Here is a 26,471-nt window from a genome sequence, read left to right on the forward strand (position 1 = left end):
TTTGTCCAGTGAAGTTATTCATAATATCTAGGATACATTTTTTTTAGTTTCATATTGTTGATATTGTATACATTTGGAACTGTATAGCAGCACAGCTGCCAAGTTTCCCTGCTTTAGTGCTTCAGTGTGGGTGCCACCTATGCCGAAGGGAAGGAGCCTAGCTGGGCTGGTGACAGGGAAGCCGGCAGTGACCTTCCCTGATTTGGCAAACTTCCTCGTTTGGGGCTGGTCTGGTTGCAAGGGTGCTGGATCAGGGAGGTCCAACCTGTAAAAACAAAAACAAAAAAGAATAATTGACATTTAACGTGCTAAGATCCCCCTTTGCGTCTTAAAACTGATTGACAGCTTTTCAGAGTGTCTTTCCAATCTGCTTTTATTTCCTCTCTGTAAGTGTAATTTTACACTGAATTATATGGATTTTCATCTCTTTGAGTTTGGCCCAGTGCTGTAATTTCTCCTGGTCATTCTGCATTTTGGTTCTCTGTCTTTTACTTTTCCAGTTAATGTGTCACCACTATGTATGCTTTTTCAGTCTGGAAATTGTGAAGCCTTTTATCTATAACTTTGTTGCCATATTTTATGTGGAAAATTTTAAAAGGCACATTTGAAATTCACTGATTAATTAAATATAAAATAAGTATTTTTAAACAAATTTCATTGCCTTAGATATCCTTGATTATAAAGTGATCAGTACCTTTCATGTGATATTAAATACATTGAGCTACTACAAGCACCCTTTCCTGGATGGTAATCTGAGGGGAGGGACTTTTTTGTGGGAGGGAATAGGGGCTAGCTTTATTTTTTGTTTTAAATGTGCTGTGTTCATTCTGATTCCCTGTATCCTGAATTTTAAGAGCCTTGACTTTTTAAATAATTTGGCGATAGATATGTATTCTATTAATTGTGCTTGAAATCAACTGAAAATCTGGAAACCAGATGTTTTCCTTTGGTGTCCAATTTTCTGACTGCATTATATATGGTGGTTTTGTTGGTCATACTGTCCCAAATGAGAGCTATCAAAGACCGTCATTTCCCCCATACTCCCAGAGCAATGACTAAGGAATTTTTAGATAATTCTGGGTTGGATCACAAGTATATGCTCTCAATTTGTCCCTGGATAATTGTTGTTATTAGTGGTTTTATCATAGTAAATACCTGTAGTTTGAAATCTACTACCAACATGCACTAATACAAATGCACAAATATAAAATGGGGAATAGCTGGCTAAGGACTAATGATTTAAAAAAAGGGTCTAGGGATTATACTGGATCACAAATTGAATATTAGCCATTAGTATGGTGCAGTTGCAAAAAAAAAAAAGGCTAACATTCTGTGGTGTATTAGCAGGAGTATTGGGAGGCAATAGTTCTATTGTACTTGGCAGTAGTAGGACTTCAGCTGGAATAGCGTATTTAGTTTTGGGAGAGTTAAGTACTGGAATAAGTTGCTGAGACAATTTGTGGAATCCCTGTCACTGGAGGTTCTTAAGAGCATGTTAGACCAGTGTTTCTCAACCTTTTTTTAAATAAAATACCTCTCTCTCTCTCTCTCAAAAAAAAATGGTAAGTACCCCCTTTGAAAAAAAAATAAGTACCCCCAGTACCTACAGTTTTCAGACACAACATTTTTTTTCTACCGTTGCAACACATTAGTTTAAACAACTTAATCGTAGCAGGGTGGGCAATGACATTTTTGGGTGTAAAAAGTACAAAAATAATAGTGCTGTAAAACTTAAAACAAAAAAATAAGTTTTCTTCACATTTCAGTTGTGTTGATGTACCCCCCTCCTCCCAGACTTCTCTCAAGTACCCCTTAGGGTACTCGGGCAACTGATTGAGAAACACTGTGTTAGACAGCACCTATCAGGGATAGTCTTAGGTATTCATAGTCCTGCTTCAGCTCAGGAGGATGAACTCAGTGACCTTCTGAGGTCCCCTTGAGGGCCTATATTTGTAACTATACTATTTATATAATGAAAATAGCATTTTATATTTTTAAAATACTGTACAAATATTAACTACATTTCACAGAATCTATGTGTGTAGGTATTCGGTGTTGTTGTTTTACAGATGGGGAGACTTGTTCCGAACCATGCATACATTTTTTTCCGACACTGTCAACTTCAATCCACTGGTCTATCTCCTTCAAAATGTAATTCATTTAAGAGTCTGCTTTCTTCCTTCTGCAACAACTCTGCACTAAGAATGAGAGCATCATCACCATACTTTTTCAATCATAACTAGCTTGACATCTTTGGTTTTTCTGTTAACTCATGAATCTGAGCCATTCCAACCCCAAAGAGAGTGTGCATAACCTGCTTCTCAATAAGTGAGCCAATTGTATAACTTTGGTAACAAATAAAAATGATTATTAGAAAATTCCATTTTTTGAAAACCCACCCACTTGTATCAAAGAATTTTTTGCTATAAACACTACATTACACACTGTTCCTTATTGGACAGATTGGTATTTTGACTAATGTGGCAGATATCATTTTTTGTCTCAGTTTATTCTTTATGCTGTGTATTTGACACTAAGTAAATACTGTGCACTTATTACATATTTTACAGTTCCACAGCATTGTAAAACATTGATAATATTACAAACAGGAGAATACAATCTAGTATCAGTCAGAATTATCTGCAGTGCTCCACATTAGTTATATTGCTGCCTTTGCTCTCTGAGAATTAACAAGGAATGCCTTCCAGAAAATTTGCCCTTGCTTTTACATTTAGTTTTTCTTCATGTAGCACACAGTCAACTTGTGGAATTCCTTACCAGAGGATGTTGTGAAGACCAGGTCTTTCACAGGGTTCAAAAAAGAACTAGATAACTCCATGGAGATTAGGTCCATCAATACTTATTAGCCAGGATGGGGTAGGAATGGTGTCCTTAGCCTCTGTTTGCCAGGGGCTGGAAATGTATGACAGGAGAGGGACCACTTGATGATTATCTGTTTCTGTTCATTCCCTCTGGAGCATCTGGCATTGGCTACTGCTTGAAGACAAGATACTGGGATAAATGGACCTTTGGTCTGACCCAGTATGGCTGTTCTTATGTTCTTATTTAGGTTTTTTAAAAATTTGCCTCAAAGTAGAAATATAATACAAGCTAATGATGTTTTTTCTTATTTTATAGTTTGGGAACACATGCTACTGCAATTCAGTTCTTCAAGCACTTTATTTTTGTCGTCCATTTCGAGAAAAAGTCCTAGCATACAAGAGTCAACCTAGAAAAAAAGAGAACCTTCTTACATGTTTAGCCGATCTCTTCCACAGCATAGCTACACAGAAGAAAAAAGTTGGAGTAATACCTCCAAAGAAGTTTATAACAAGATTACGAAAAGAAAACGGTACTTAATTTTTATTTTATCATGTGTTTACTAATATGCAATTGTGATAAATACTGAAATTAATACTGTATAAATACATTTTTAATTTATAAAATAGATTTACTATATATAAGAAGCTAGGTTCTGTACAAGACAGAAAAGATGACACAGGATTAGAGCCTAAGAGTTTAGTTGTTTTGAGGTAGGATTCATCCCTTTATTTCCCCCCATATTCTTTTTAATAGAGACCTGAGCTCAGTCAGTGCTTTGACAAAACTGCCTCCAATATTTGTTATGTAGAATTTGTACATTTTTGTAAAAAATCACCATGTTAAAAGCCTCCAATATTTGCTATGTTTTTTTATCTTACGTCTGTATTTACATTACTATAGTAAAGGTTCGAAACCTGGCAGAAGCACAGTTTCTTTTTGCCAGAATCTGGGAATGGGTGACAAGGATAGGATGATTACCTGTTATGTTTGTTGTCTTTGGCCCATTGGACCTTTGATCTGACCCAATTAGGCCATTCTTGTGTTCCTATGTCTTAGGTCATGTATTAAAATCAAATAATTTGAAACCTCCTGTTGTTCCAGAATGTTGGAAATTATTTGTAAGAATATTACAAATTAAATAAAACAATTAGTGTGAAATGAGCTCTGAAGATCTGTCTTTCCATTATAAGACTTGGACTGCAAGATTGCAACTTATATAAACATGAACTGAACTAAATTTAGCACTTAGGAGCTACCATTTCAATTTAGGATGAATATACTCTTCTTTAAAAGTCAGTTACTGAAACTGTTACTATTCTAGTGTTGTAAAAACTCATTTCATGTATTTAGTACTTCTTATTTAGTATTTAATACTTGTTGATTAGGATGGTATCTGACATAATTCTATATCATAAAATATAATTAAAGATTGCAATAGATCCCCTACTTGATTTGGAGGAAATATAAAATAATTCTTGTAAACTGTACATTTTATTTAAACTAATTACAGGTAATCTTTAAATAAAAACTTCCCTACAAGTTTTAATACAAGTTAAATATGGCAACATTCTCATATCATAGATATTTTCATACTTGTATAATCTGTCCTGAGCCATATTTCTAAACTTTTTTTCACGTATTTCAATATGAAAGTAAAGACCGACTGCACAGTAAAGACAGACTACTCAAGGATAGCATAACAATTCATTTCTAGCCTTACGTGAACTTACTGCTCACAGAAGATGCTAGATTTTCAAACTTGAAAGATGAAGATCTTTTTATCCACAGGAGACCATTTTAGATTTTGCTAAAGGGTGATGGTGGTAGGGAGAACATTAATCATGATTTCAGGGAACACTTAGGCACCTGAAAATTCTAGGATTTTTTTGTAGATAATAGTTTAGAAATTAGCTGATAGGAGTACTGTATCTAATTCCTTTACTAAAAAAGAGAATTAATTAAATGTTAGCCCCACTCATCTCTAAAACTAAAGTTCTCACATTGTGTGTCATGTCAGATAAGGGCTACTGGTTAGAGTTAAAAATTTTAATATATTCTCACTTTGTTTCTAACTCTTGAATACAATTTAAATACTTGTAGAAAAACCTAGATTAACTTCTATCACTCTTTTGCAGTTCACCAAGCTTGAATAGATCATTTAACTTTGGAAACGTCCTACTAGGTTAAAACCCCATGAATTTATATTGCACCTACAAATAATAGAATAGAAACTGACTTTAAACAGGAGTGAAAGTGACACTTTCAGGTCACTTTCAAATTTTTGCCTATAATGTTCAAAAATCATTAATCAGGTTCGCCAAAATTCATGAGTGGCTTTAAACTTGAGAGATTATGTAAAAATAATAAATTTGGTGTTTTTATTTGCCTTCTGCTTTTTGAGCCATTAGAGTGCACTGGGGTCACATTTTGAAGTTTTCTCCTCAGACTTCTTATCCTAAATATTATTGAATTGCTTAATATTTTATTTTATCTTCATGTTTTAGAGCTCTTTGATAACTACATGCAGCAGGATGCTCATGAGTTCCTAAACTATCTTTTAAACACAATTGCTGATATTTTACAAGAAGAGAGAAAACAGGAAAAACAAAATGGCCGTCTACCTAATGGCAGTATTGACAATGAAAACAATAACAGCACACCAGACCCAACCTGGGTTCACGAGATCTTTCAGGGAACATTAACTAATGAAACCAGATGTCTTACTTGTGAAACTGTAAGTGCATATCTGTTTTATAGAAGAAATTCTTATTTCATACCTCCAGGAATCCATTTTTATTTAAAATAATTGAAATTACAATTGTTACTTGTTTAGTTTCAGAATTCATGCAGGTAGTTGTACTAGGCTAATTTGTTGGGGGTTTTTTGGTAATCTTTAAATGTGACTGACTATATGTTCCATTTAATATTAGAGGGTGATTTAATTTTTTAAAATAAGTGATCACTGAATGAATTGTGGAAAAGGACCCTTACTGGTCAATAAAAGAGTACTGAGCATAATGTTTAATGAAAAATCTGCATTTGAACTGTACTTTCATGATCTACTTCAGAACTTAGTTAATGTTTTAAAACCAAGGTTTAAACTTTTGGATGATTATATATGATCCACCTTTTTGTTTACATTATTAATAATTTCCCCTGTAATAGTAAATTATTAAATCTGACTTCAGATTTAGATTTAAAACATTGCTATCATTCAGTATGCACCCTTATGTTCTATAATTAAGTATATTTCCCAGCTGAACTTGATCATTTTTTCATTTGCTAAATTTTGCTTAACAGTATGAAAATAAGTATGACAGAATTCCATTGTGTCACAATTCAAAATTGTGTCCATTAGCCCATTTTCCCTCATTTACAAAGATAGTTAAGTCTTGCATATAGAGCAGGGGTGGGGAATCTTTTCTGGGAAGGCGGCTTCTGACCCACAGAAAAATCCGTTGAGGGCTGTACACAAGTGAGAAGCAAAAATCCAAAAAACAAATCTTCACTGACATGGCCCCCAACTGAGAAGGAGAAAGACACTCCCTACATTCCCCTCGCACACCATAGACTAGTGTGGTCTAGGCTAGTAGATTGTATGCTCCAGCCCTGTGGGGAGACAGTGGGGGACTGGAGTGCCAGCGATATTGCAGCCCTGAGCCCCGGGAGCCACATCCAGCAAGCCAGCCCCTGGGCCTTAAGTTCCCCACCTCTGATATAGAGAGATGATTCTCTCCAAGATATGCCATCATGTGCCAACAATGCCCCACTGCTATATATATCGGCCAAACTGGACAGTCCCTACATAAAAGAATCAATGGACACAAATCTGATATTAGGAATGGCAACATACAAAAACCTGTACGGGAACACTTCAATCTTCCTGGACACACAATTGCAGATCTAAAAGTAGCCATCCTGCAGCAAAAAAAACTTCAGGACCAGACTTCAAAGAGAAATTGCTGGGCTACAGTTCATCTTTAAATTTGACACAATCAACTCTGGATTAAACAAAGACTGTGAATGGCTTGCTAACTACAAAAGCAGCTTCTGCTCTCTTGGAATTCACACCTCCAGATCAGCTGCTAGAAGTGGGCCTCATCCTCCTTGATTGGATCCACCTCGTCATCTCCAGCCTGATCCTGGCCTGCATATTTATACCTGCCTCTGGAAATTTCCACTACATGCATCTGACGAAGTGGGTCTTTGCCCACGAAAGCTTATGCTCCTACACTTCAGTTAGTCTATAAGGTGCCACAGGACTCCTCGTCGCTTCTCCAAGATACTGTCAGGTGCTTACTGTTTAGAGGATAAGCTCAAATCTAAACTAAGTCCCCTACATAAAATAAATATTTTAGGCTGAGGACTGCAAAATATTTAACTTAAAAATTGCATCTTCTTAGATGATCAAGTCGGGTGTAGTAGTTTACATTTCTTAACCATTTAATAGCTGATGGGAAGGCATTATACCAGTCCATGAGAGAACCAGGCAGCCATTGCAGCTCACTGTGTGGTATCCAGCCTCTGTGTAGCTTCAAGCCACTGGATGCCCTCTGCCTCCAGAGAGGGAATATACAGCAGCCTGTTGGTTTAGCTGAGAATCCATACCTCACTTAATGGCTCTGAGATGAATTTATAATAAAACAAGAATGTTGTGATTCAAAGCAGAGATAATAGAAACAAAATGGTTACAATTACAACAAATATAATTACACTTTTTCTAGTGATTAAAACTTAACAGATTACAGTCCATGTTCAAGATAACTTTCTCACCTACAGATACTTTTAAACATCATCATAGAATCATAGAACCATGGAGCTGGAAAAGACCTCAGAAGGTCATCAAGTCCAGCCCCCTGCTCTAGGCAGGACCGATCCCAACTAAATCAACCCAGCCAGAGCTTTGTCAAGCCAAGACTTAAACACCGCTAGGGATGGAGACTCCACTACTTCCCTAGGTAACTTATTCCAGTACTTCACCACTCTCCTAGTGAAATAGTTTTTCCTAATATCCAACCTGGACCTCTCCCACCCCAACTTGAGACCATTGCTCCTTGTTCTGCCATCTGTCACTACTAAGAACAGCCTTTCTCCATCCTCCTTGAACCTCCCTTCAGAAGTTGAAGGCTGTTATCAAATCCCCCCTCACTCTTCGCTTCTGCAGACTAAACAGACCCAACTCCCTCAGCCTCTCCTCATAGGTCGTATGCTCCAGCCCCCTAATCATTTTGGTTGCCCTCTGCTGGATCCTCTCCAATGCGTCCACATACTTTTTGTAATGGGGGGGTCCAGAACTGGACACACTACTCCAGATGTGGCCTCACAAGAGCTGAATAAAGGGGAATAATGACATCTCTGGATCTGCTGGCAGTGTTCCTCTTAATGCAACCTAATATGCCATTAGCCTTCTTGGCTACAAGGGCACACTGTTGACTCATATCCAGCTTCTCATCCCCTGTAACGCCCAGGTCCTTTTCTGCAGAACTACTACTTAGCTGGTTGGTCCCCAGCGTCTAATAATGCTTGGGATTCTTCCGTCCCAAGTACAGGACTCTACACTTGTCCTTGTTGAACTTTATCAGATTTCTTGTGGCCCAATCCTCCAATTTGTCTAAGTCACTCTGGACCCTGTCTCTTCCCTCAAGCGTATTTACTTCTCCCCCTAACTTAGTGTCATCTGCAAACTTGCTGAGGGTGCAATCCATCCCCTCATCCAGGTCATTAATAAAGATATTGAACAAAACCGGTCCTAGAACCGAACCTTGGGGCACTCCGCTAGAAACTGACTGCCATCCTGACATCGAGCCATTGATCGCTACCTGCTGGGCCCGGCCTTCTAGCCAGCTTTCAATTCATATTACCGTCCATTTATCCAATCCACATTCCCTTAACTTGCTGGCCAGAATATTGTGGAAGACTGTATCAAAAGCCTTGCTAAAGTCAAGGTATATCACATCCACTGAATTACCCATGTCCACAGAGCCAGTTATCTCATCATAGAAGATAATCAGATTGCTCAGGCACGACTTACCCTTTGTGAATCCATGCTGACTATTCCTAATCACTTTCCTCTCTTCCAAGTGCCCCAAAATGGATTCCTTAAGGATCCCTTCCATGATTTTTCCAGGGACCGAGGTAAGACTGACCAGCCTATAGTTCCCTAGATCGTCCTTTCCTTTTTTAAAGATGGGCACTACATTTGCCTTTTTCCAATCATCCAGAATCTCTCCGTCGCCACGATTTTTCAAAGATAATGGCCAAAGGGTCCTCGATGACATTTGCCAAATCCCTCAGTACCCTCAGATGCATTAAGTCCGGACCCATGGATTTGTGTATGTTTAGCTTTCCTAAATAGTTCCTAACCTGTTCTTTACCCACCAAGGGCTGTCCATCTTCATCCCATCTTGTGTCATTTAGCGTGTTAGTCTAGGAGCCGACCTTGTCCATGAATACAGAGGCAAAGAAAGCATTGAGTACTTCAGCTTTCTCCACATCATCTGTCACTAGGTTACCTCCTTCATCCAGTAGGGGCCCCACACCCTCTCTGATCACCTTCTTCTTATTAACATGCCTGTAGAAACCTTTCTTGTTATCCTTCACATCCTCTGCCAGTCGCAATTCCAAATGCGCTTTTGGTTTCTTCATAGCCCCCCGGCATTCTCGAGCTATACATTTAAACCCCTCCCTTGTCATTTGTCCAAGTTTCCACTTTTTGTAAACTTCCTTTTTGTGCTTAAGTTCGCCAAGGATTTCCCCTGTAAGCCAATCCGGTCTCCTACCATATTTGCCTCTCTTGCTACGCGTCAGGATGGTTTCTTTCTGTGCCTTCAATAAGGTTTCTTTAAAATACTGCCAGCTATCCTGGACTCCTTTCCCCTTCATGTTAGCATCCCATGGGATTCTGCCCATCAGGTGTCCGAGGGAGTCAAAATCTGCTTTTCTGAAGTCCAAGGTGTGTATTTTACTACTCTCTTTTCTTCCTTTGGTCAGGATCCTGAAATCTACCATCTCATGATCACTGCTTCCCAGATTGTCACCCACCTCTGCTTCCCCTATTAGTTCCTCCCTGTTTGTGAGTAGAAGGTCAAGCTGCGCACGGCTCCTGGTCGGATCCTTCAGCACTTGTACCAAGAAGTTATCCCCAACATTCTCGAGATACTTCCTGGATGTGTAGTCCTTTCTCATTCAGGGGTGTAACCCCCTCCCTATTCTTCCATGTGCAGCAAATTTATGGCATTGTAAAGCTATACAGTGTAAACGGGCTTCCAGCGCTGGTAGCTATGCATCTCATTTAGGTGGCTTTACATAGAGTGCTGGGAGAGCTCTTCCCCAGTGCTGGTGCCATGGCCATACTTTCACTTTGAAGTGCTGCTTCAGGCAGCACTTCAATGTTTTAAGTGTAGACTTAGCCTCCCTGGGGTTCAGACTGCATGGTCTTCTGGTGTGTTGACACCTTATCCTCCTTATAACTGATAGTAACCTCAGATGTAAAGGAATTGCCATGGTCAATTTACACAACCTTAGATGCCAAGGTATCGCTATGGTCAATTTACATTAGACACACATGTAAACTGGTAAATCAACATTCCTTTGTTTGGGACAAACTTGTTTTTCAGTGCTACCATCAAAACATATTTTAGGAACATATTTCCATTGCGCACATGCGCACACACTCTGTATACACCATCTTGGGGCAGCGAGGCTTGGAGATAAGCTGTCAGACCCTGTGGGAATCTAGAGTCTGTCAGCAGAGGGGCTGACCTCCCCTGGTGTGGCAAACTCAGTCCTTTGGAACTGGTTAGGATTGAAAGATCCTGTAAACCTCTTTTTTTTTTTTTTTTAAACAGGATCTTTACAGGAGGTTTATAGGATCCTTCGAAAAAGGGCCTCTGTTTTCGAAAGAACCGTATCTAGACTGCGGTTTCAATTTCGAAATAGCATTTTTTCGAAAGAGTACCATTACATGATTATGCAAATGAAGCGCAGGATATTTAAATCCCGGCTTCATTTGCACTTTTGAAATGCTTCATTTACATCCCTCTACCGACAGAAGGATGTAGTCTAGACGTAGCCCCAGTGTTTCCATTGTTAAATTTTCCATTTCTAAAATAAGGGTAAAAGTACTTTCCTACATCACAAGGGTGTTATGAAAATAAAGATATTCTTTAAATAGTGTCCCCTTCGGTGCTTCATTGTAAATATCTTGCATCCCTGCTGGAGGACTTCTGTAGCAGTGTTCATTAGGCCCTCTTAAGAACTGTCCTCTTGCCCCACTATGAGGCTAGCCAGCATGTGGGCTAAAACCTACATTCCTTCAACTGTCCTTGACCAGGATATGCATCTACTAGAAGACTACATAGCCTTTATGTACTATGTATATCAACAAAGGGGAACCAGGTTGCCTTCCCTCTGTGCAGATGTGATGAGACTATGGAATTGGAGCATCTTTCACAACGTCACACTGTCTGCAAACTGTTAAGAATACATCTAATTTCTTTAAGTATAGGCCTTTACAGGCAGGCCAGAATATCTATATTCTAACATTAGGCACTCAAATAAGTACCATGCATAGATCTATAGGGGGCTATGTAAGTGAAAAGGAGAGCACAGAGGTAGAAAATGTGTGGTGGGAGAGTATTAACCTTTTTAGGGCTGTGGATAAAACTTTATTATAGCTGTACAGTAATGTTAATCTAGAATGTCTTTTTGGGCAGCAGTGTGGGATTCCTTGGTTGTGGTAGTAATCCTAGTCATATTCCTGCCTTTTTAGATGTTTTGCCTTATTTCTTTTCAGCCAAGTCATTGAGCCACAAGTATATCTTCCAGGTCAATTAGTTTGGATGTATTACATGATTTTCAGAAGTTATATACAATAAAACTCCAATAATCTGGCATCTAACTGTATGGCACTCCCGATAGTCCAACAGCAAAATGGCAAGAGCCTAGTGAGTGAGCTTTGGCAAAAAACGAATCACAAGGCAGCAGCAGCTGCAGCTGAACCGAGCGAAATGGGTAAAAAAGGGTTACAAAAACTAAAACATTACAGTATACGGTATACAGTATGTACAATAAATAGGGTTAAAACACTTTATATACAATATATATTGTATACAGTGTATGTGTGTGTGTGTAATATATATATATATATAAAAATAAAAAACACACCATCTTATAGTACCTCCTGATAGTCCGGCATATCCAATAATCCGGCATCAACTAGGTTCCAAAGATTCCAGATTATTGGAAGTCTACTATACTATGCAAGGTGGTTAAGAAGAGATGCTGAATTTATTTCTGGGTATTGGAACGAATTCTTCCTCCATGACTTCCTTCTGGTAGAAAAGTAGATTTGCCAAAAGGAAAATATGTTCATTTTAATGTAGTATTCAAGAGCTTGTCTTTTGGTTATTCAGATAGGAAGATCTATTTTAAATGTGGGCAGCATAAGGGAAACAAAACTGAAAACAATATTTTTAGACTTGCTCAGCTTTTAATTTCTAATTGGTATGATAGAACTTTGAGCGAGACAAGGAAAGAGGTGATATCTTCTACTGGTGAAAGCCTTTGCGCTACACAGAGCACTTAATATTTTACAATAAAGCTTTTGTCTTCCTTTTTTGTTTGAGATAGATTTTACATTTTTTTTGCCAGTTTGCTCTAGTCTGAGTTCAAGACTGCTATAAATAACGTTTTTCTAAAAGTAGATTTTTCAAACAATAAAAGGTTATTTTGAGAGAGAGGATGGCCTTCTGATTAAGGTAATGGAATAATTATTTTGATACTTGTCTTCAGTTCTTGGCACTGCCACTGAATTGCAGTGTGACTTTGGGCTAGTCCAGGGGTTCCCAAACTTTTTGACATGGGGACCAGTAAATCCATTCACGAACTTTTGGAGGGCTGGTAATGGTCATTTGCATATTCATTAATCTAATGATGAATATTCAAATAAGTTGTTTCTGGTCCTCCCAAAACCCCCAGTGCCAGCTTTAGCAAAGCTTTTCATATGGTCACCCAGAATATTCTTGCCAGCAAGTTAAGGAATATGGATTGGATAAATGGACTGTAAGACAGACAGAAATCTGGTTAGACCAGGGTTTCCCAAACTTTTTACTTTAGTTGAAACCCTTTTTTTTCAATAACTGCTTTTTGCAGCCCAAAAATGTAAACGCATGAAAAACAAACTGAGAAAATACCAGACATATAACATGTCTGGTATTTTCTCATTAGGTAAGTTGTATTATTACTAGATGTATCAGTTTGTAGTTTCGAACTGTCTGGCTGGTAAATGTGTTCAGGCTGCATGTGTGTGTCTACCAGCCAGACAGTTGGCAACTACTCGAGGGGTGGGTGGGTGGGTGGGTGGGTGGAGGGGGGGACAATAGAATCCCCGGGCCAGACTAACTCATGCTTTGTGTTTTGCGGGGGGTAGGTGGGAACAGGGGCAGCGTCTCAAGATCTGCATATGGCCGGGTGAGTCCCACTCCCCGCAGGGCGATTCATTCCTCCCCCCTGCTCCCCCCGCTGCGCCTCTGGCCAGCTCTACTTCCCCCAACCCTGTCCCGGGCAGCCAGGTCCCCCCCCACTTCTCCTCTCAATCTCCCTTGGCCAGCTCCGCTGCCCACATCCAGCCCTCCTTCCGGCGGCCACTTCTTCTCCCCCCTCCCATCTTCCCCAGCCACCTCCCTGCCCCCAACCTCGCACCTCCCGGCAGCCCTGCTTCTTCCGGCTCCCCAATCTCCCCAACCTGCCCCAATTCCCCCGTCCAGTACTGCTTCCGGTGGTCAGCTCTCCCCTCCTCCTCACGCCAGAATCCCCTGGCACCTGCACCTTCCCTTAGTCCTGCACCCTCCTGGTGCCTCCCCCTTCCCTTACTGCCCCTGCCTCCTTTGCCCCCTCTTTCCCTGATACCCACCCCCTCAGCACTCTTTGCCCCATCCCCTCCTGCCCCTCTGTGCTCTCACACATGACTTGCTCCATCCCCACCTCTCTCATGCCCACCCCTTCTTTCAAGCCTTCTCCCAGCACCTCCTCCAGCCCCCAATGCCCTTCCTCTCCTCTCCTCTCCTCTCCTCTCCCAGCATCACCTTGTCCGCCCTCCCACTGACACCTCCCCTCCTACCCTTTCCCTCATTGTCTGCACTTGGCCCCCTGGCATTTCTCTCTCTCTCTCCTGCACCCCTGTTCCTTGGTGCCTTCCCCTCCCAGGCCCCTTCTCCTTCCACTCCTCCCCCTCCTCGCAAGCCCACCACTGCCACCTCCTCGCCTCCACCCAAGCCCGTTCCCTACCTTCTGCCTTCCACATTGCGGGGCCGGAGGCCGCCAGACCTAGCGTGGCCCCACCACGTGCCTCCAAAGAGTTTTAAAATCCCGAGCCAGGCCGTGCCGTCAAGTCACGCCCGGACATCCTCCCCGCCCACGTGCAATGCTGCACATGGGCAGCAGTAGGCGGTGAGGAGGAGCCGCGCATGGCGGGGATGCTCTGGGGGCGGGGTGGGAGGATGCGTGGGGGGGCTGGCGCGGCGGACCCACGCCCGCGCCAGGCAAAGCCAGGGGAGAGACCCAGCTCCACGTATCGGTGGAGCAGGGCCCCTGGCTCTGTAACTCGCCAGCACTTCCGGGTTCAGGGGTGTGGGGCCTGAATGGGCCTAAGGCCGGCCCTGCTGGCAGCCACCAGGCATGCTGAGGCCTGGTATTTTTTCCCCGCGGCCCGGTACCAGGCCACGGTCCATAGTTTGGGAAACGTTGGGCTAGTCACTTGATTTCTCTGTGCCTCACTTCCCTGTCTGCAAAGTGCTTCTGTTGTCCAGTGTAACATCCAGCACTGTTTTATTTGAATTGTTAGTTCTTTAGGGATGGGCAGTCTCTTGTGTGTGTACGGGGCCTACCACAGTTGTAACAAAAATGCTTAAATATTTGTCACTGGAAACTTCTAAGAAATTCAAAATTAAGGCAGAAGTCTATTAACTCAATTATGCAGGTTGTTCCATCTAGATGTTTTTAAGTTTCAGCTTGACAAAGCCCTGGCTGGGTTGAGTTAGTTAGGATTGGTCCTGTCTTGGGCAGGGGGCTGGACTTGGTGACCTCTTGAGGTCTCTTCCAGCTCTATGATTCTATGATCTAATAATATGTAGTAGTTAGCCGAAACAGTGATTTATCCTGTTCTAGACAATTTAATTTGGCACATAAGATCTGAATGTGTGGAGGCTTTTTTTCTCCTGCAACACCAAAGAAACAGCCAATTTACTCTGTCTGATGGGAAACATGTTTTCAGCTTGGCTGATAATTTGTATGCCAAGTTTTATCCTGATCTGTGAAATAATAGAAATGCTAAATTTTCTTATTCTGTGACTCAGTTTGTGATGCTATGCACATTGGGTTCCTCCTCCTCACTTGGTCTGACAAGTAGGATAAAAACCAGTTACATCCAGGATATTCTGACTCTGTGGTTGCCCCCCTTCCTCTCTAGAATTCCAGTTTTAAAAACAACATACAGGAAACTGAGTTTTATGGTCATGTCTGTCAGCTATTTATCTTTGAGAGAAGCATTTGAAAAGGAAAAAAAAATCAACAGTCTCTTATAGGGGTGCATTCCTGCAGGACCTTTGAAGGGTTTTTTTCTACTTCCACTCAGAAAAGTGTTGCCTACTCAGGGGAGCAAAGCACTGGCTGATGTGATTTCTGCGGTTGTAACTAGGGATGTTAAAATATATTTATTCAAGTAAATGGGTAACTGCTGTAAAAAATTCAGCGGTTACACATTTACATGCCAGGGGAGGTGAGCATAGGCTCTCCTGGGAGCTGATGTGCATGGGGAGCCACCTTTTAAGTCAGCTCCCTGTGTGTACTGGCTCCCACCTGACCCTCTCCACTCACACGCTGCCGCCTCTGATACAGAGGCAGCAACGCTGTGGAGGGGGCCTGTGTGTAACCGTGCGTGGTAACCATTGAGCCCAAACACAATGATTAACTGTGTAAACAGTTACACTTAGATATCCCTAGTTGTAACAGATAAAACCATTCAATCGGCTTTCTTAAAAGTTTGGGGAAAGTTCTCCAAGAGGGACCAAAGCTTCTGGAGAATGCTTCAAGGAGATTTTTAGCTGCGGTTGTCTCCAGGACTATGAAGTTAGTTATTTGCTGGCTGCTGATGATATAACAAGGTCATTATAAAATGAAGAAAGTATTAAGAAAGTTATAAAATCATGACTGATGCGAAGAGAGGCATATTCTTGGCTTCCTAGCAGTTGTGTGTGATATTTTACCATCTACTCCAGGGACACTCATCATTTCCTTACCAATTACTGCCACTGGAAATTATTTTGACAGGCCCTTCAAAAGCATTCACAAACTATCCCTTCATATTTACACATCCCCTCTCTTTTTTTACACTTCCCTTTGAAGGCCAACTTTCCCACTCCCTATCTATCTGGACGGAAATCAAAATGGAAAAATAAGCAATAAGCTCTGTTAGCATCTATCTCCTCAGAACACACCATCAGCTTGCTTCCTTCCTCAACCTTCATTCATTTTCTGAAACACTTTTTACCAGAGGTGGAGTCTGCAGGAGATAGAGTTGCTCTTTGTACTGAGAGCAATGGAACTAGTGCCGTAGACAGCAAGAGGAAAAGGGGTCTTGACGTATTACCTCATCCCCAAAAGGCAGGAAGATGGAAATCCATTTTCAGCCAAATCCATTTTCATCCCTAATCCACCAAAAGTTCAGAGTAGGGACTCTGCTATCAATTATCCCATCTCTTTATAGCCCTCATGTTCAAAGATGCCTACTTTCAAATGGGTATTCATTGGGCATGCAGATTTGTGGCCAAAAGTGCTATAGGATACCCGCTTCTTGTCTTTGGACTCTTGAGAGTGCTGAAAATGTTGATCAGGGTACTGTAAGTGGCAGCTCACTTTTATCAGCAGAGGATACTCCTGGGGAATATCAAAGCAAGGCAGCACCAGTGATGCTTCTGTTTATACTAGGCATGTTAGTGTGTAGTCATTTACTCAATTAACCAGTAAGAATTAACTGATACTTTAGGCTAACGACTACATGCAACTCCCCCCCCCCCCCCATGGGGAGCAGGTGGGAACTGGTGCCCATGGAGCCTCCCACTCCTGCTGCTTCCCACAGAGGCAGGAGTGGGAGGTGGTGGGGAGCAGGCAGGAGCTAATACACCCAGGAAGCTAGCTTTTAAGCTGGATCTCAATGCATGCCATCTCTGAGGAGCTGCCTGCCTCCCTCCAGAAACAGCTGGGGGTTGGGGGATATTCAGGAGCCAGTGCTCAGAGGGAGTTGGCTTTTAAGCCTGTTCCCTGTGAGCATCGGCTCTTGCCTGCCTGCTCCCCCTCCCCTGCGTGTGAAGCTGAAATTTTACAGGTTACAAGCAGTTACACGTTTACACACACAAAAGTTAACATCCCTAATTTATACATATGCTATTTAAGGTATAGTGTATGCATTCTACATGCCACAGGAAGTGTGTGCAGGATAAATATACACTTACTCTGTACTTTCCCACACTGTCACTATCCACCTACTGAAAGGTGTAATTCTAGATTTCCCTCCAGTAGTAAAACAGGACTTGAACTTTGTTTTATCAACCCTTGCTAAGTCTAGTTAGCCCTTGGCATCCTGCACTCTCCATGAAAATTGGCAGTTTTTCAAAGGGACATTATAAAGGGTGCAAGAGCAAATTATTCTACTGCATAGGAAAGATAGGAAATATGGCGAGACAACCCTGACTTAACCAGGAGATCTTCAGTGATCTAAAAATCAAGAGTCTTACAAAAAATGGAAATTAAATCCAGGTACAAAGGATGAATATAAGTAACACAATTACGTAGAGGCAAATTAGAAAGTCCAAGGCACAAAACGAGCTCAAACTGGCTAGAAACATAAAGGGTAACAAAACAGTCCACAAATACATTAGAAGCAAGTAGCAGGCAAAGCACAGGGTCGGCCTGTTACTCCATTATATGGGAAAAACAATAGCAGAAAATATGAAATGTCAGAGATGCTTAATAACTCCTTAGTTTCAGTTGTCACCAAGATGGTTGTGGTGATTGGACCCTAACATAGTGAATACCAGAGAAAATGAGGTAGGAACAGAAGCTAAAGTAGGAAAAGAACAAGTAGACAAGTTAAATATCTGCAAGCCACTGGGGTCTGATGAAATGCCTCCTAGAATACTCAAGGGGCTGATTGAAGAGATATCTGAGCCATTAACTATTGTCTTTGAAAAGTAATGAAATATGGGAGAGATTCCAGAAGATTGGAAAAGGGCGAATGTACTGCTCATCTATAAAAAGGGAAATAAGGACAATCCAGGTAACTACAGACCAGTCAGCTTAAATTCTGTCCGGGAAGATAATGGAGCAAATATTTAAATCAGATTGCAAACAGCTATAAGATAATATAGTGATAAATAAGTCAGCATGGATTTGTAAAAAACAAATCTTGTTAAACCAATCTGATAGCTTTCTTTGATAGGATAACAAGCCTTGTGGATAAGAGGGAAGTAGTAGATGTGCTGAGGATCTGAGGTGAGCCCACAGGAAGAGGACAATTGGCCTGGATCATCCAAGCTACTGCCCAACACTGACCCAAGGGAAGTCAATGATTGGCCAGGGTTACCAGGACACTTGACAGACATGGCACCAAAAAGCAACTTGTGGCAACCCTGAGGCTACAGGTACATCTGGAGGAGTAGTATAGCGTGTCTCAGGGATGGTTGGAGTCAGTCAGTGTGTTACAATGTCGACTCCCCACTGAGTGAGCGGCAGACTACGCTGCTGCTTTAGGGCCCTGGACTGGGGCTCAGTGGAGTGGGTCTTTCTGTGCCCCTCTGCCACCTTCCCTTTGTGAGTGGAAGCCTCCCTTTCCACCCAGCTAGAGGTGACCTACTCACCAGCAGTTTGTTGCTCTACCTGTATCCAGGCCAAACTTAGTGACACTGTGCCTGCCCTGCCCTGAACTAGGTCCTGGGCTGGACTAAAAACTTCTTCAGTGTCAGGTTGGTTATACACTAGAATAAATTGCGTAGGGAGGCTGTGGAATCTCTATCACTGGAAACTTTTAAGAGCAGATTAGACAGACACTTGTTAGGGGTGGTTCTTGATCCTTCCATGAGTGCAAGGGGCTGGATATGATGACCTCTTGAGGTTCCTTCCAGTCCTTTGATTCTAGCAAAGTAGCATTTTTGGTCACTATCATATCACTTGGAAGAATCTAAGAACTCAGAGTGCCCAGGACCATTTCCCATCCCTCCTGTCATTGATTCAGTTCTCCTCCAGGCCAAGATATCCATGAGATTACATCTGAAATTAATTCGTAAGGTGGTGTCAGACTTTCGCATTAACTACATGTTCAGGTACCAGTTTTTAACCGCAAATCTCTTTTTAGTAGAGGACAAATAGTGTGACATTTACTGGATGTGGGTAGGGCTATTAACCTTCTACATCAAAGGATGAAATTGCTTCCGAAGTCATAAACTCTTTGTGTCATTTGTGGGGCAAGTGAAAGGAGAGACCATTTGCTACCAGAAACTGTTGAAATAGATCTCAGTGTGCATCCTACTTTGCTACAAGATGAAAATCTCCCTTGAGGGCATTCTGAGCACAGACTTGATTAGAGCTCAGGCAGCATCAAAAGTGTCCATTAGAGATGTCCCTTTTACTGACATCTGTACAGCAGCAAATTGTAGTTCCATACAGACCTTTGTTAGATACTATCCACTGGTGCAATCAACTGCTTCTGATGGCACTTTTAGGCAGAGCAATTCTGCAATCTGTTGTCATAGGACACCAGCAATCAAATCCTTTAAAGACCCTGCTTTTGAATGAACCCAAAATGTACAACACATAAGACAAATTACTTGAAAAAGAAAGGGTTACTTAAATTGTAATAACTTCAGTTCTTCAGGATGTTTCCCCAGTGTTTAGTGCACTATCTGCACTTAGTCCCTACAGCCTCGTTTCCCCCTACTGAGGACTAGTAGTAGAGAAGAAACTAAGTTTATGGTGATCTGGCAGCCTCCTTTATCCCTTAAATTCAGAATGCAAGGAGAATGGGTGGCATGTGCATATAGCTAAGGCTGACACAGCTAGGGAAAATTCTCAGTCCTGGGTTGCACTTGTGCTCCATGCACCCAGAAATGCACTAGCCAAAGGGCAACACATCTTGAACTGTAGTTACTACATGGTAAGTGACCCGTTTGTATGGAAGGTGTACCATCTCGAAGTCATGAATATGTGGGCCAGTGGGCATTGGTTGACCCTCTGGATTTGAAGGAGAAATATATCTGTTAGACAATTCCCTTCACACTCCATTGTCACTTCTCTATTATTCACATGTGCTTCAGTGTGGTTTAGAGCAGGAGTGGGCAATAATTTTTGGTGGGGGCCACTCCAAGATTTTGGAAAGTGATCAAGGGCTGCACACTTGTGTGGAGGAGGTGTGGGATCTAGGATGGAGATTAGGTGCAGAAGGGTGCACAGGGACTGGGGTGCAGGAGACAGTGTGAGGTGTAAAAGGGAGTTTGGGTGAAGGAGGGAATTGTGACCTGGGTTAGGGGATTGGAGTGTAGGGAGAGGGACTGTGGGTGCAGGAGAGGATTCTGGCCAGGGGGAGGGATGTAGGAGAGGGTTTGGGAGGGAGTTGTGACCTGAGGCAGGGGGTGCATAGGGTTTGGACTGTGACCTGGGGGAGGGAGTTGGGGTACATGAGGGGCAGGGGTACCAGACGCAGGCTTTGGCTGGGAGGTACTTACCTAAGCCAGCAGCCAGTACTTACTCCGGGCCAGCAGCCCTGCATCACCCCCAAAGCAGGCTGGGCTCCCAGCCTGCTGCAGCCCCAGACTTCTTGAAAACGCAGGCTGCTATCTCCATGTGACTCTCAGGTCTGGGAGTGGGGGGAAAGGCTTGTGCTGCTCCCATCCCCCAGGCTAGTCTCTCAGCTCCTATTGGCTTGTTGTTTGAAGCCAGTAGGAGCTGAGGATTGGGCTGGGGTTTGGGAGATCACTCAAAGCTTCCCCTCCCTCCAGAGTCACACAGAGCAGCCCTGTGTTTAAAACAGTGGCTGCTGCACACCTGAGGATCCCGGCAGGGGAGTCTGCAGGCTGGATCTGGTGGCTTAGCGATCTGTAAGAGGTATCTTGCCCACCCCTGGTTTAGGGTATTCATTTACATCTCCACATATTTCAAGGTTTTTTGATTCTGCAGGAAATGAGACAGCCTGATATGGTCTTGTCTCCTCCTTCACCTCCTCTCCCAGCTGGAAAACAGATGGCATTTTATATGAACTTTTTGGGATAGGGAGCTCATATGGATACCTTCTCAGCACAATACTAAAACACCTAATGCAATTGGGTTAACATTTCCTGGTGTTCAGAAGATGAATTCAAGCAAAAAGCAAACAAACACACACCTCCTAAAGTGAAGCACAGTAACTGTTATATACTTTAAACAGCAGTGTGACATGAAAAACACACTCTGTTTAGGGAGTCTGTCTCTTTTGAAGTTCTGCTTTCAGTAGGGCCTTATTTAATCTGGATTACTAAGGGCACTTTGAACTTGCTGAGCGGATACAAGTGTTAGTCCTGGGGAATTCTGCGATTTTAATATGGCTCCAAAAGCAACAATTGCATAATTCCCCCAAGACTAAAGTTTCTTCCAGGGGAGTGGTCATCCAAAGCAGAGATACTGCAAGAGATCCTTAAGATATGGTGAATTTCTATTGTGGACCTGTTGGCAATGTTCTCCCATTCCAAATTCTATTTTAAAAAATATATCTGGAAATAGAAACACTGGGTAAAGGCATGCTTTTTTATTTTTCCAAGGAATTTTCCTTGGCTTATACATTTCTTCTCTTTATGGTTATATTAATAGTATTATTCTGTATTAATGTAACACTTACAAATCCTAGTCATGGTGCTGTACAACCACAGAACAAAAAACTCTCTGTCCCAAAGGGCTTACAATCTTAAGACAAGAAACAATAGATGAATACAGATAGACCTATCTAGGTGTACAAGAAAACAGTGGGACTGTATTGGTGTCCTTAAGAGCACTATCATTTTATCACTCCTTTAATCCTAATTTCCCCAGACTGGCTAAGGGAAGGTATGCTTTCTTTTTCCAAGGGGTAAAAATTCCTCTTCCATTACTCTGAAATAAAACCATCAGAGGCCCTTAATGCCTACAGCCCAGGTGTATAAAATCTCATGAATTGGTCCACAGCAGGGCATTCCTGATGGAGTTTGGCCTCTCCAGGTGCCCTGACGATGTTGCACCCATAAAAAAGAAAAAATGAAAGAGATACAATGAGGTGAAGGAAAGTGTCACTTTTTATATGGTTACGGGACAAGATTGTTTTTTTAAATTTAGAAATAGAAGAATCAGAATCCCTGCTTTCTTAGATTTTTTTTTTTTTTTTTTTTTTGCAGAGTATTTTCTTTTGAAGAGTCCTTTACCTTAAGGCTCTGCACTTCAGAATCTTCAGCAGTTTTGCAGAAGTGTTGTACAGTGGGCTCTTTCCCTCTGCCTTTCAGATAGCCCCTCATTGGTTATAGAGCAACTATATTTAGTCCCTTTAAGATTATTGAAATCTCCCTTCAAGATTTTCTATTCAGTAGGTTTGTGTTTCTGCCTTCTGACATCAGTTCTAGATGATAATCAGATTGTACTTCATCTTAGTCCTCCATATTTGTTATTCTCTAGTGACAAGATGATCTTTAACATTCATCTTAGATTTTGACAAAATCTCTGTCGCCCTTTGATCTAACTAGTTACCCTTTTCCAAGTTCCTGGCCTGATCCTAAACTGGGAAGGAAAAGGTCTCCCACACCTTAGATTTCAAAAGGACTTAAGTATGTACTTAAATTAGAAAGATTGAGGTCAATGCATCCTCTCTTCTTCTCATCGAAGGATAAGATCTAGTATCTAAAGGTATACCTACACTGCATGGCTATTTCGGGATACTGAAGTTACCCCGCATCTATACAAGCCACCTGTTATTTTGAAATATTTTTTGAAATAACGGGCACGCTATTTAGCCATCCTGGTAAATCTTGTTGCAGGAAGGTTAAGTGATGGCTCAAAATAGTGCGTTATTTTGAAATTTGGTGCTGTGTAGACATTCCAGATTTCAAAAGAAGCTATTTCAAAATTGATTCGAGATAAGATACGCAATTTGCATAGCGCAAATTGCATATCTTTTTTGAATTTGTGATGCACCCCAAGAGTGGAAATTGTCAGTAATGGTGAGTTTGATCGCTACAATTTTGGTTATAGTTTATTGTAGATTTATTTTAATAATCAGTTTCTTTTTCCTGCAGATAAGCAGCAAAGATGAAGATTTTTTAGACCTTTCTGTAGATGTAGAGCAAAATACATCAATTACTCACTGCTTAAGGTACATGCACAAACAAATGCTTCTACATTTGAGTCTTAACACCTGTCATCATGTTAACTAATAAAAAATTGATCAAGATGAAACTGCAGGAAGTAAAGCAAATATCTCAGGTTAATTTGATAGTCCAATTGTGTATTTTACATGCTTATTGTCCCTGTTTACTTAAAATGACCCTTGTATATTTATGTTGTAAAGTTGTATGATTTTTTATTCTGTTTAAAAATTAGTATAAATTTCAATTTCAGGGAGTATTTTTTAATCTTGCATTTTTATTTCTGTTCTATACAGGGGTTTCAGCAATACAGAAACTCTTTGTAGTGAATACAAATATTACTGTGAAGAATGTCGCAGTAAGCAGGAAGCACATAAAAGGTATGGAGTACTTAAAATATTTATTTCCATTTTTGGAATGTATTAGTTTTTACAAAAGTTATTTTTTCCTGTCAGGTTCTGTGGATATTTATCATGAATAACTCTGGAGAAGTGGGTTGTATTTATGAAAGCTCATGATATCATCTACATGTTTTGTTAGTCGTTAGGTGCTAGAATCATAGAATAATAGGACTGGAAGGGATCTCAAGAGGTCATTGAGTCCAGCCCCCCCACCCTCAAGGCAGGACCAAGCTCCGTCTACACCATCCCTGACAGATGTCTATCGAACCTGTTCTTAAATATCTCCAGAGAGGGAGATTCCACCACCTCCCTTGGCAATTTATTCCAATATTTGACCACCCTGACAGTTAGGAATTTTTTCCTAATGTCCAATCTAAACCTCCCCTACTGCACTTTAAGCCCATTACTCCTTGTCCTGTCCTCAGAAACCAAGAGGAACAAATTTTTTCCTTCCTCCTTGTGACACCCTTTTAGATATTTGAAAACCGCTATCATGTCTCCCCTTAATCTTCTTTTTTCCAAACTAAACAAGCCCAGTTCATGAAGCCTGGCTTCATAGGTCAAGTTCTCTAGACCTTGAATCATTCTTGTTGCTCTTCTCTGTACCCTTTCCAATTTCTCCACATCTTTCTTGAAATGTGGCGCCCAGAACTGGACACAGTACTCCAGCTGAGGCCTGACTAGTGCAGAGTAGAGCAGCAGAATGACTTCACGAGTTTTGCTTACAACACACCTGTTGATACAACCTAGAATCATATTTGCTTTTTTTGCAACAGCATCACACTGTTGACTCATATTCAACTTGTGGTCCACTATGACCCCTAGATCCCTTTCCGCCATGCTCCTTCCTAGACAGTCGCTTCCCATCTTGTGTGTATGGAACTGATTGTTCCTTCCTAAGTGGAGCACTTTGCATTTCTTTTTATTAAACCTCATCCTGTTTACCTCTGACCATTTCTTTAACTTGCTAAGGTCATTTTGAATTATGTCCCTATCCTCCAAAGAAGTTGCAACCCCACCCAGTTTGGTATCATCTGCAAACTTAATAAGTGTACTCTCTATCCCAATATCTACATCATTGATGAAGATATTGAACAGTACGGGTCCCAAAACAGACCCTTGAGGAACTCCACTTGTTATCCCTTTCCAGCAGGATTTAGCACCGTTAACAACAACTCTCTGACTAAGGTTATCCAGCCAATTATGCACCCACCTTATCGTGGCCCTATCTAAGTTATATTTGCCTAGTTTATCAATAAGAATATTATGCGAGACCGTATCAAATGCCTTACTAAAGTCTAGGTATATGACATCCACCGCTTCTCCCTTATCCACAAGGCTCGTTATCCTATCAAAAAAGCTATCAGATTAGTTTGGCATGACTTGTTCTTCACAAACCCATGCTGGCTATTCCCTATCACTTTATTACCTTCCAAGTGTTTGCATATGATTTCCTTAATTACCTGCTCCATTATCTTCCCTGGGACAGACGTTAAACTGACCGGTCTGTAGTTTCCTGGGTTGTTCTTATTACCCTTTTTATAGATGGGCACAATATTTGTCCTTTTCCAGTCTTCTGGAATCTCCCCTGTCTGCCATGATTTTTCAAAAATCATAGCTAAAGGCTCAGATACCTCCTCTATCAGCTCCTTGAGTATCCTGGGATGCATTTCATCATGACCTCGTGACTTTCTGACATCTAACTTTCCTAAGTGATTTTTAACTTGTTCTTTGTGTATCCTATCTTCTAAACTTACCCTCTCTCTGCTTGTATTCACTACGTTAGGCACACCTCCAGACTTCTCGGTGAAGACCGAAACAAAGAAGTCATTGAGCATCTCCGCCATTTCCAAGTTTCCTGTTACTGCTTCTCCCTCCTCACTGAGCAGTGGGCCTACCCTGTCCTTGGTCTTCCTCTTGCTTCTAATGTATTTATGAAAGGTCTTCTTGTTTCCCTTTATGCCTGTAGCTAGTTTGATCTCATTTTGTGCCTTTGCCTTTCTAATCTTGCCCCTGCATTCCCGTGTTGCTTGCCTATATTCATCCTTTGTTATTTGTCCTAGTTTCCATTTTTTATATGACTCCTTTTTTATTTTGAGATCATGCAAGATCTCCTTGTTAAGCCAAGCTGGTCTTTTGCCATATTTTCTATCTTTCCTACACAGCGGAATTGTTTGCTTTTGGGCCCTTAACAACGTCCCTTTGAAATACTTCCAACTCTCCTCAGTTGTTTTTCCCTTCAGTCTTGCTTCCCATGGGACCTTACCTACAAGTTCTCTGAGCTTATCAAAATCTGCCTTCCTGAAATCCATTACCTCAATTGTGCTGGTCTCCCTTCTACCTGTTAGAAGGTGCTGTTAGACTATTTGTTGGTTAAGATTTTCCTGTTAAAGACTAACTCGGCTATCTCTCTGAAGCTTTTACTTAGGTATGCTCACTTACTTTGAGTTCAATGAAAATATTCACATGAGTAATGTTATTTATATGTGAGAGTGTTTTGGTATTGACTCTTGATTATTTTGATTTATTTCAAGGAAAGAATGCATCTTGTTTTTGAGGAACAAACAAATCGAAAAATGTGTGAAAAATTGACAAAATCAAGCTGTGTGTGTAAAACAGTGAACATCATATTTTTGCATGACTTTTTTAAACTTAATATTATATCTGAAAAATGCATGCAGGTTTATAAAAGATATCAAAAACATAAATGTCATTGCTTAGTAGAGGTATCCCATTCAGAGAATAATTCAGATTAACTGCATTGCTCTTAATATCTGTCATAATTTAAGGATTAATAGCAATAGTTGGCAAACCTATCTTTCTTTGATCGTGTCAGAATTAA

At 41.2% G+C, this 26,471-nt stretch overlaps 1 protein-coding gene across 2 annotated transcripts in view; it reads left to right on the plus strand.

Moving 5' to 3' along the window:
• Nucleotides 1-26,471, plus strand: part of USP12 (ubiquitin specific peptidase 12) — a 61,926-nt gene that overhangs the window by 14,127 nt on the left and 21,328 nt on the right. For both annotated transcript variants that reach the window (XM_075919240.1, XM_075919239.1), the window contains exons 3-6: nucleotides 3,139-3,352; nucleotides 5,328-5,557; nucleotides 23,160-23,236; nucleotides 23,525-23,608. In XM_075919240.1, the coding sequence (XP_075775355.1) occupies nucleotides 3,139-3,352; nucleotides 5,328-5,557; nucleotides 23,160-23,236; nucleotides 23,525-23,608 (605 nt within the window). The remainder of the gene's footprint in view (nucleotides 1-3,138; nucleotides 3,353-5,327; nucleotides 5,558-23,159; nucleotides 23,237-23,524; nucleotides 23,609-26,471) is intronic.

Source organism: Pelodiscus sinensis, chromosome 1, assembly GCF_049634645.1.
Source record: "Pelodiscus sinensis isolate JC-2024 chromosome 1, ASM4963464v1, whole genome shotgun sequence".
Taxonomy (NCBI): domain Eukaryota; kingdom Metazoa; phylum Chordata; order Testudines; family Trionychidae; genus Pelodiscus; species Pelodiscus sinensis.